Consider the following 11,551-nt stretch of genomic DNA (forward strand, 5'->3'; position numbering starts at 1 on the left):
GAAATAAATCGGGCAACCTGCCCCCAAAGAAAAAATAATAATCCTGGGTCTCTTGGCCCACCGGCCCATCCTCACACAGCATTTCCCAGATGCACACAGAATGCAGTTAAACTATTCACATTTGCACCAGCTTTGTGGCAAATGAAACCCTCTTCAGGAAAATGCACAACATTTGGAATGCTTCAGAGGGGGTGGTGCGCTGGGAGGGAAAGGGAACATGGGTCACCTCCAGAAGACCTGAGTCTTTGCCAGATGTGAGCCGTGCCTTTTTTCAAATGCACCACAGCAGCCCTTGAGATAAGGACCTTTGCTACCACCATTTAAAGAGGCAGGAAGGAACAGGGGGCTCATCCACAGCCCTAGGGGAAACTGCTCTCAAGCGCTCAGTCAGAGCAAATGACAATTTGGGTTTTCACTGGATTGATGTATGGTCCAAGCTGGTCCTAAAGAGTGACTTTTCCCAGAGAAATGAGGGGAGTGACAAAAACACTACAAGACAAGCCAGAAGTGCGGACGATCCCAGAGATATTTAGGAAATCCAGCTTTGATGCCTGGTGTTTGGTAACACCTTGGCTCAGCAACCTTACGTGAGTCCTGCGTGCAAGACCTCCCAAAAGAAGCATCCAGCTGGCCACTGTGAGAACAGGATGCTGGGCTGCATGACCTCCCCTTGGCCTGATCTTGGAGCCTATCTCAACTTATGTTCTTAAGGGTCTGCTTTCATGCTCCATGGGAGAAAGAAGCTGACCTTTGAGCAAACAATTGCGGTGCCAATGGGGTGCTACCCAAGAGTCAGAATCACAGAATTGTAGAATTACAGTCATACCTAGAGTTTAATATGCTTCAGGGTTGTGCTCCGCGGCGACCCAGAAGTAACGGAACATGTTACTTCCAGGTTTCGCTGCTCGCACATGCGGAGATGGTCAAAATGACGTCACGCGCATGCATGAAGCGGCGAATCGCAACCCGTGCACGCGCAAACATGCAGGCACAGCAGAGGTACCACTGTATAGGATTCAAAGGTACCCCAAGAGTCATCTAGTCAGTGGCGTAGGAAGGGGGGTGGGACAACCTGGGTGTCATCACTGGGCGGGGCGACAAAATGGCAAAAATATGTGTTTTTAAAATAAAATTTTAAAAGTGGGCTCATGACACTTTTTGAAAAAAATAACTCCCACCCCCACTGCACCCCCCTTCCTACGCCACTGGTAGCTAGGTGAGGTGGGGGCACTGGGTGCCACACCATGGGGTCTGCAGAGTGCCTGAGCCATGCATCTCTCCTGAGGGGGAGGCAGCGGGCGGGCGGACTGCCTGCAAGCTCTGCACCACTTTTTCGAGCAGCACAGGGCTTGCGCCTGCCCACCAACTCAGCCGTCCTACAGCTGAGGGGGAGGCTGCGGAGAGGCTCCAAGCAGCACGCCCTGCCTTCGCTTGCCCCATCCCCATGGGCAGCTCACTCCGCCCCCGGCTGCAGGACGCATGTGCCGCATCGGGCACCCCGAGCAGCTAGCTACACCACTGCATCTAGTCCAACCCATCCAGCCTCTGCTTAAACACCTCCAAGGATGGAGAGTCCCCCACCTTCCAAGAGAGTCTCTTCCCCTGTCAAAGAGCTCTTACTGTCAGAAAGTTCTTCCTGGTGTTTTCTCAGAATCCCCTTTCTTGTAACTTGAAGCCAGTGGTTCGGGTTCTTCCCTCCAGAGTAGGAGAAAACAAGCTTGCCCCATCTTTCAAAGCACAACCCTTGAGATATTGGAAGATGGCTATCATATCTCCTTTCAGTTTCCTCTTTTACAGGCTAAACATCCCCACCTCCTTCAACCATTCCTCATATGGCTTTGTTGCTAGACCCTTGGTCATCTTGGTTGCCTTCCTCTGCACACGTTCCAGCTTGGACATCCTTCTTAAATTGTGGTGCCCAGAATTGGACACAGTATTCCCGGTGTGGTCTGACCAAGGCAGAATAGAGTGGGACTATGACTTCCCTTGATCTGGACACTATACTCCTGTTGATGCAGCCTAAAATAGTATTAGCTTTGCTTGCTGCTGCATCACCCTGCTGACTCATGTTAAACTAGTGATTTAATAAGATCCCTCAGTCCTTTCACATGTACTGCTGGCATCCCCTCAATTCCTTCATCCCAGTCACTTATAAAGATGTTGAATATCAACAGGCCCAGGACAGAACACTGTGGCACCCCACTTGACCCTATCATCCAGAAGCATCAACCCAGCCTCACGCAGAACCACTTTGTGTTAAGCCACTGCATGCTACTCTCCACAGCTGAATCCTGTCGCTGGAGAACACTTCCAGTGCATTGGAAGCAGGCACCACATCCCGAATGGGTACTGAGGGCAGGACCAAGGCAGACTACCCCCCAACCCCAGGAGCACTTCACAGAAAGGAGAGACCTCTTCACATCCAGCTCCACCCCCTGGCTTCTTTCCTTGGGGACCAATCCAGCACAGGCCATGCAGGGCATTCCACTTGGAAAAGCAGCATCTTGCTGCTACTCTGGGAGACCAAAGCCACCAGAACTGGCAGTGGTGGAGGGACAAGGGCAGTTAATCATTCACGGCCAAAGGGCCGTTCCTGCTCACTGCCCAGTCCCAAGGGAGCGCAGTTAGAAACTCAGCCTGGCACAGGGCCAGTCACCCCAGGCCCTCTCGCCTGACAGACAGAGAGCAACTTGTGGAGACAGAAATGCTTCACGGCCTGCCCCTAGGCAGGAGGAAGGAGTTTCCAGCCCAAGGACTTGCTCCACCAAAGGCTCATCCTTTGTTGCCACGTTTCTATGCACAGGTATGCCCTTCTTCTTCTTCCCTGTGCTTTCCCTGCAAAAGTCCACTCTTTACTGCTTAATTGAAGCAAATGGCTGAATTTCTGTTTGCTCCAATTCTGTTTGTTCCAGTAAAGAGCAGATTAGTCAGGACAAAAAAACAAAACAAAATAGCACTTGGACATGGCGCTTTAAAGCGCGAATCTGTGCTCAGAAATGCCAAGCAAAAGCTAAGTGTGAGTGAGCCCTAAGACACGCAAGCATCACCAAACACGGCGCCACAAAGGAAATGGATGGGGTGGGGGTCCTGTTATGTCAGATGCGCCTCCTGCACCTGCCTACCAGACTAGGGCCCAAACTAACAAAATGAATTTCAATGGGTACAAATTTAAAGTTCTGCACTTAGGCAGATGAACAGACAGAAAATTGGGGGGGGGGGGCTGATTTACCAGTAGTATGTGTGAAAAGCATCAAGGAGTCTTAGTAGCTTAACACGAGTCAACAGTGTGACGCAGCAGCAAAAAATGCCAATGCTATTCTATACTGCATCAACAGAAGTCTAGTATCCAGATCAGGGGAAGCAACTGTCCTGTTCTGTTCTGCCTTGGTCCACACCTGGAGTCCTGCATCCAGATCTCAGCACCACAATTTAAGCGGGCTATTGACTGGAAAGTGTGCAGAGGAGGGTGGCCAAGATGATAAATGGTCTAGAAACCAAGCATTATGGTGAACAGTTGAAGGAGCTGAGTATGTTTGGCCTGGACAAGAGGAGACTGAAACAAGGCATGACAGCCATTCAAACATCTCAAGGGCTGCCACATGGAAGAGGGTAGGACTCAACGCATGGCTTCAAGTTACAAGAAATGAGATTCTGACTAAACATTGGGAAGAACTTTCTGAGGGTAAGAGCTCTGTGACATTGGACTGGCCTCCCTCAGAAAGTGGTGCAGCCTCTTTCATGGGAGGCTTTTAAGCAGAGGTTGGATGGTCCTCTGCCATAGATGGTTGAGTTGAGATTCTGGGCTAGATTACCCTCAGGACCCTTCTACCATTCTGTTATTCTTTGATATCTGTATCTAAAAAGCCTACAAGCTGGAACTTTTTTTTTTACGTATAAACTTCGTCCAAAGTTGTTCGTTGAGCTTATTGCTTCTGCAGTAGCGAAAGGTTTGGAGCTTTCTCTGCTTTTAGGTGGTGACTTGTACCGCGAGCAAGATCCACACACTTCCGCTGCGTGGACGATCTATCAGATTCCCTACAAAAAGCGGGCGTCGCCGGACGGGCAGGGAGAAAAGGCGGAGGACAGGGGCGCCCGGAAGCCGCGCCTCGCCCGGACGGCGACCCCAGAGCGGGGAAGGAGGAGCGCGGAAGGGGCTCACCTTGGAGACGATGAGGGGCTTGCCGTGCTCCAGCCCGCCCTCGAGGGAGAAGCCCCAGGGCGCGCCGCCGGCCAGATGCACGGGCACATGCTGGTAGGAGACCAGCGGCAGGGGCTGTTGTTCGGGCTCCTGGCGCTGCGCGTCCCCCGACGGCCGCGCCATGGCACCATCCCGTAAGGCGCCCAGGCGGACGCAGCCGGGCGTCCTCGGCCGACGTGTCTGGCGGGGCGGGGGCGGGGGCGGGCGCTCAGGGTGGGCAGGCCCTGCGCGCTGTGGCGCGCGCTCCAGCGCAGACAGCCTATCTCTCCTTGCGGTCGGCCTCTCCTCCGATGGCTGGAGCGGCTTCCCGCGCAACACCTTAACATGCCTGCTCAGTAAGCATGGGACGGGATGTCGGGATGTCTCGCCGAAAGCCGAGTTGGCGAAAAGTAGTTCAAAAGCATCTCCTCTGAATCATTCTTCCCTGGTCAGACCCCACCTGGAGTCCTTTGTCCTGTTCTAGGAACCACAATTTAAGAAGGATGTTGACAAAATGGATTATGGGTAGGGTAGAGCGACCAAGGCAGACCCTCCATGTGTCCCTATTTTCCAGAGACGCCCCTGATTTAGAGAAGCCATCCCAGTTTCTGATTTGATCCTGGAATGTCCCACTTTTCTTTAGGATGTCTCTGTTTTCATTGGAGAAATGTTGGAAGGCATGGAGCTACCCCACCCCCAAGCCATCTGGAGGCAGTCCTATATAGGGAAGTCTTCTTTTAATGTTTACTGTTTTGTTCTGCCAGAGTGGCAGGGGCAACCAGTAAGATGTGTGGGGTATAAAGAGTAAAATTACCATTATGGAATGAGTCGTCCCTTTTTTCATCAAAGAAATGATGGAGGGTATGCAAAGGTGATTAAGGGCCTAGAGACCAAGTCTTATGTGGAAGGGTTGAAAGAGTTGGGTATGTTCATCCTGAAAAAGAGGAGACTGAGAGGAGATATGACAGCCATCTCCAAATACCTTAAGGGCTGTCCCATGGAAGTTGGAGCGAGCTTGTTTTCTCCTGCTCTGGAAGGCAGAACTCGAACCCATGGCTTCCAGCTAAAAGAAAGGAGATTCCAACTATGCATTCAGAAAAACCTTCTGACAGTAAGGGCTGTTTGGCAGTGGGACAGTCTCCCACAAGAGGTGGTGGGCTCTACAGTGGTGCCCCGCAAGACGAAATTAATTCGTTCCGCAATTTTTGTCATCTAGCGAATTTTTCGTCTTGCGAAGCACGAAATCCCATAGGAATGCATTGAAAATCAATTAATGCGTTCCTATGGTCAAAAAAGGTCTAAACAAAGCCAAATTTGGTACAACAACAGTTTATTAACTGCTCTTTAAAGTCACACATACTGTAAAGAGCAGTTCAAAAACTGAAGGGAAAATAAATTAACTTTATAAACAAAACATGTCTTTGTTTTTAGACGTCGCGAGACGTTTTCGTCTTGCGAAGCAAGCCCATAGGGGAAATTCGTCTTGCGAGGCAAATCGAAAACGGAAAAACCTTTCGTCTAGCGAGTTTTTTGTCTTGCGAGGCATTCGTCTTGCGAGGTACCACTGTACTTCCTTGGAGGTTTTTAAGCAGAGGTTGCATGGCCATGTGTCATGGATGCCTTAGCTGAGATTCCTGCATTGAAGAGGGTTGGACTAGATGACCCTTAAGGTCCCTTCCAACTCTACCATTCTATAAGTCTGTGATTCCCCCTCATCTGGATGTTCCAGATGATCCACGCAGGCCCACAGTCCATGGCTGGCGCAGTAAGCACTTTGGGGCACTGCTACACTACACAAAGGTCCCCACTGTGGAAGGACGTGTGGATACAGAATTGGCCTCTACAGTCACTTACGGACTCACTGTTAAAACCGTGTTCATGGAAGACCATCTTCCTCGGCTATGAGAGGCCGCCAAAGAAGAAGACACTACACCACTTAGACTGCAGTGTGGCTGGCAAGGGGGACGATCTCCAGCTGAACCAGCCAGTGAGCAACACCCTCTGCTGGGTCTGCCCCTTCACTAAACAGGCATCTCAAAGTGTGATGGGAACTTTAGCAGTTAAGGCCAGTGCTCTGATTGGGGTCCACAAACCAACTGAGAGCCAGGGCAGTGGGCAAAGGAGTGGGGTAATGCCAGTCTCAGCTGGCAGCAGTTTGCGCCAAAGCCAAAAAGGCACCCGACACTACTTCCCTGGATCCAGCTGATTCCTGGATTACAGTAGATGACCCTTGGGTTCCCTTTCAACTTCACAATTCTATGTTTCGATAAGTCTGATGACTGGATTTCAGATGTCAAGCTTTCTCTCCACACTTGAATGGGATATATGGTTCAGAGAGGAACACACCATTCTCCCACTCCTCCCTTTCTAGGGAAATCTGAGACATCCCCAACCCACAGCAATTTTAAGTTTATGATTTCAGCTTCACTCAAATGGTATCCACCTTCCCTCTCAGGAAGAAGGGGAAGTTATGCATCAGAAACAAGCAAGGGCGGAAGTGGCGGGGGGGTAGATAGATCTGCATTGGGATCTGCCGCCCCAGTGGATTCTGCCACCTGAGGCACACTTTGTCTCATAGGTGGGCCAGGCCTACCTGGCTCCATTTGCCCCTAGACCTCCCTTCCTCCTCTGTTGCCCTCTTCTGCCCACCCCACCTAGACTTCCTTCATTTTAAGATTTCCTGCCAGGTAGACTGAAGAATTGTCAGATAATTGCAATCTACAATACACTAAAAGCATTGTGCTGTTCCTTTTAAAAACCCATGGCTTCCCAGCAACCAAGCACCATGGGAATTGTAGCATGCACAGGGCACTGAGAGTTGAGCTACAGTTCCCCAGAGCAGGTATAGCTGTGGATTCCTCTTTCCTCTGAGAGTTATAGCTATGTGACGGGAACAGGGCCTGCTGCTAATAGCGCCCCACCTCCTGTGCAAACTACGGTTCCCGGGATTCAATGGGATGGGTTTGCAAGGAGCCCAGGGCTCACGCTCATTTTAGTGTTTTGCTTTCCATTTTTAATTACGCCCGCTAGCATCATTGCTCTGTTTGATATATGGAGCTATACATGGGCGTAAGGAGGGGCAGGGGCAGCTGCCCCTCCATAAAGTACTAACTGATCAATCACGACGGTTCTGCCCCCCCCCCCCGAAGTCTCCCCCTCCACAAAGTCCTGCCCCCTAACAAAACTCCTGGCTACGCCCACGGTACTCTCCATTATAAAATGCATTTTTTTCAGGAAAAGGGACCAGGAAGGCTCCGCTGCAGGAGCCTCGCCTTCCCTTTGCAACACCCTCGGAGAACTACATCTCCCGTCATGCCGCGCGTTAGGAAGTCAGTTTGGAAACGTGCCCGGCCTGCAACAGGCTCCTAGAAGGCCGGTTCCTGGTTCTCCCAGGGCCGAGAAGGCGCCGAGTGCTTGGCGCGATGTGGCGCCCTTGCACAGTGCCGGAGTGGGTGCGTGGCGGGGAGGGGTCGGGGGGGACAGGTGAGGCGAGCCCGCTAAGGCGCTAGTCCTCAGCGGCCTCGCAGCGCCTCCTGGGGCAAGAAGCAAGCCGTTCGGCACAGCTGTTTTTTGCTTCCCGCTGCTATCCCGGATATCCCGTAGACCGGACAGGGGAGGCTGCTGATCCCTTATTTTCAAATCTGAAAGCTGACAGCTATGCTGTTCGGCGGTGGAACAGATCGCCCCAAGAGGTGGCGGCGTCTTTTCGTTCCTCGAAGGAATTTGAGCCGCGGTTGGACGGTCACGTGCCGTGTATTATCTAGTTGAGATTCCTTCCTTTTTGGGGTTGGATTAGATGACCCTTGGGTCAACTCGGCAATTCCGATTCTGTTGGACGGAATAAAAGGACTGCATCCCAACACGCAAGCAAAATCTCCCTCCCCTTTTTCTGCACTCCCCTCACTTGTCCCGCCCAGAGCCCCGTGTATCTTGCTGGCTGCGGGCGAGAAGGGTGCGCGCCCCATCCGAGGAGATGCCCCAAGCGAAGCACGCTTTCCGCACCCACCCTCCCTGCGCCCTGTTGGGGTTGCCAAAAGATCCCTGCACTTCAGGAGGTTGGACTAGATTAGGTTCCAACTCCATTCCCTTAGTCTTGGAAGTTTCTAGGCAGAAGTTAGATGGTCACCTGTCACATGCTTTACTTGATATTCCTGCATTGTAGGGGGTTGGACTAGATTACCCTGGGGGTCCCTCCCCACTCTATGATTCTGTGTGCAGGGCTAGCAGGTGCTGTTCCCATTTGGCTCGGTTGCCCCCCCCCCACCGACACACACTTCCTTCCTCCCCTCTGTGGGTTCTTTGGGTAACTTTTTTGACTGCATACTGTAAGTCCATCTAATTTATGGTCCTCTATTGTATCCAAAATCTATGTAACATTACAAGAGTTATTTAAGACCTGCTAAAGAGTTCAAGTGTTTAAAGTCATTATCATCAAATCTTTATTGGTATCACTTACAAACGTTCAGAATAAATAAGCCAGTGTAATCTCCTTGCCATTTCAACAGTACAGTCATTTGCCAAAGGGAAGAAGAGGCGGGCAATCTATTTAATCTAGGTGGGTCTCCAGCAAGGGCAGGATCCTGTAGCGTACTTTGGCGACAAAAAATAAAATAGAGGAACTTAGCTACTGTCTTGGTGAGCTCCTGGTCTCTCCCCTGTAATAAGAAGCGCATAACCTCCATCTCTGGTTTCCATGTTGGAATACATAGATGGTCTAGAAATTGTTGGCGGAGATCATCATACATTTTACATTCAAAGGCCATGTGAGCTAGAGTTTCCACCAGGTGGGCATCACATGGGCAGAGCCTATCTCCTTCTGCCAAACCCGCAAACCTACCCCAAAGGAGGTTAGAAGGATTAGAATTGAACCTAGCCAGGGGAAAAGCCCTTCTTTCTTGCGGGTTAAACAGAAATTGTAAATAATTAAGGTTAAATTCCTGTGCCCAAGAGAGTCGAAAATAAAGAGGGGAACATGTTTTTTCTGCAGCTGAGATTAGTTCCTGGTGATCAATGTCCCACAGCCTAGTTTTTAACATGGCCTTGGCGATTTGAAAAGCCACAGCGCCCAGGAGATCCTCTGAAAGCCCAAGTTGCAAAACAGTTGTCGCCCTGGGGAAGGGAAGGAGTCTAACAGAACTTCATTAAGTAAAGTATCTTTGTCGGCTGAAAAACAAATGTTTAGCCAGCATAAAAGAAAAATCATCCAGGCAACTGTCTCTAGCTTATGTTGGGCTCCCTCGAGACACAGGGCTGCGTAAGGTACACAACATGGCACAGCAAAAATCTTAAATCGAAAGGCTGCCTGCACTCATTCCACTGACTGGGTAAACCCTGACATCCAGATTGAAATTCCATAGAGCATTATAAAGATGAACATGCTCCCCAGGTTGATCCTTTTGTTTCAAAGTATTCCAATTCTGGGTGGAGAAGGCTGCCTCAAGAATTGGCAAAAAGACTTTTCTAAATTTGTATGGCAGGGAAATAGACCTAGAGTTAATCATTGGATTCTAATCGATATAAAAGACAGAGGAGGCTTCTCTCTGCCTGATATGAAATTGTATTATGAGGCGGCCTGCTTCACCTGGTTGAAAGAATGGTCACATTGCAAGGATTCAGACTTACTGGACCTGGAAGGGTTTGACAACCGATGGGGTTGGCATGCATATTTGGTCTATGGGAAAGCGTGGTGTAGTTGTTAAGAGCAGTAGACTTGTAGAATCCGAGACCTGGGAGAAGAGTTGGTGGAAGAAGATTGGAAGAAATTTAAAGACTATCTGCAGAAACACTGTAAAATTAATGAATGCTAAAATGATGTTGGATTGAAAATAAGTGGCATTAGCAACAAAGGTAATAATATGCAAAAATGAATTGATAATGGATGAAAATATAGTGTTATAATATGTTAAGATATAGAGTTAAGATAAATGAAAGAGGGTAAGGATTTGCTGATTTGATTATGTAAATGGGAATACAAAAAGGGGAGGTGTGAGGAGGTCAAAGAAACAAGCTAATGAGAGTAAAGTTATAAAAAATGGATTTGTTTTTAACTTCTTTTTTCTCGTTTTCTGTATTTTGTATTTTTGTTTTTTTTGTCTTTTTATGCATTTTTGTATCTATGACTTTGTAAAATCTTAATAAATATTCTTAAAAAAATAAATAAGAGCAGTAGACTTGTAATCTGGTGAACCCGCTCCTCCACCTGCAGCTGCTGGGTGACCTTGGGCTAGTCACACTTCTCTGAAGTCTCTCAGCCCCACTCACCTCACAGTGTTTGTTGTGGGGGAGGAAGGGAAAAGAGAATGTCAGCCGCTTTGAGACTCCTTCGGGTAGTGATAAAGTGGGATATCAAATCCAAACTCATTAGGAAATCATTGTTTGATGTATGGGAGAAATATAAAAGCTTGCTAGATCCCAAAATCTCCCGATGGATCTCTCCAATAGAGGCCTGTGCAGTTAAGAGGAAAAATACCCAGGGAACGTGGTCATCATATAAATTACTTCTAAAGGAAGAAGAGAATCAATTTAAGTTAAAAAGATTTGAGGAAATAAGGGAGTACGTAACGGACTGGTTTCAATACCATCAACTATACGAGACATTCAAAATAGATAACCAAAAAGGTTTTAACAAAAAGGCCACAGAGACTTCTAGATTCGAAGCCAATATAGTAAATTCTAAATCCAAAACACTTTCCAAAGCATACCGACTCCTCCTTGACTGGGAAGGAGGAACATCTGTGGAAAACAGGTTGGAAATTTACAGCTTGTTATTCTTTAAGAGTGAACTTCCTTAAAATGCAGCATCGATGGTCTATATCTCCTTGGAAGCTCTCCAAGATGTATAAAAGTATACCAAGCAATTGTTGGAGGTGTAAAGAAGAACCAGGTAATTTATATCACATGTGGTGGCAATGTAAAGAAATCAAGGTGTTCTGAGAGGATATCCATTCCGAATTGGAAAAAATGTTAAAAATATCTTTCAGCAAAAAACTAGAAGCTTACCTATTGGGAATCACAGATTCAGATATCCCTAAAAAAGTAAAAGAACTTTTTCTTTATGCTATGGTTGCAGCAAGAATACTCATTGCAACAAATTCAAAAAGCAACAAAGTCCCTTCTAGATCAGAGTGGATTCAAAAAATGATCAAATATGCAGAATTAGATCATTTATCAGAAGGAAGAAAAAATAAATCAAAGGAAGTATTTAGCACAAAATGGGAAGTCTTTAAAACCCATTTGAAAAACAGTAATGACAGTTTGAAGTCTATAGCAGCATTTGAATAACTTCAGTAGGAGTTTTAAGTTTGATGGAAAACCTAGGATAGAATAAATAATATTAAAGCCAAAACATGTTATAATATGGCAGTGAATAATGGA

At 48.2% G+C, this 11,551-nt stretch overlaps 1 protein-coding gene across 1 annotated transcript in view; it reads right to left on the bottom strand.

The window, feature by feature from the left end:
• SHROOM4 (shroom family member 4) overlaps positions 1-4,377 on the bottom strand; it is a 37,278-nt gene extending 32,901 nt beyond the window's left edge. Inside the window, exon 1 of the mRNA XM_081896797.1 lies at positions 4,160-4,377. Within this exon, the coding sequence (XP_081752923.1) occupies positions 4,160-4,321 (162 nt within the window). The 5' untranslated portion in view covers positions 4,322-4,377. The remainder of the gene's footprint in view (positions 1-4,159) is intronic.
• Positions 4,378-11,551: the final 7,174 nt, after the last annotated feature.

Source organism: Podarcis melisellensis (genome assembly GCF_964234715.1).
Source record: "Podarcis melisellensis genome assembly, chromosome: Z".
Lineage (NCBI taxonomy): Eukaryota > Metazoa > Chordata > Lepidosauria > Squamata > Lacertidae > Podarcis > Podarcis melisellensis.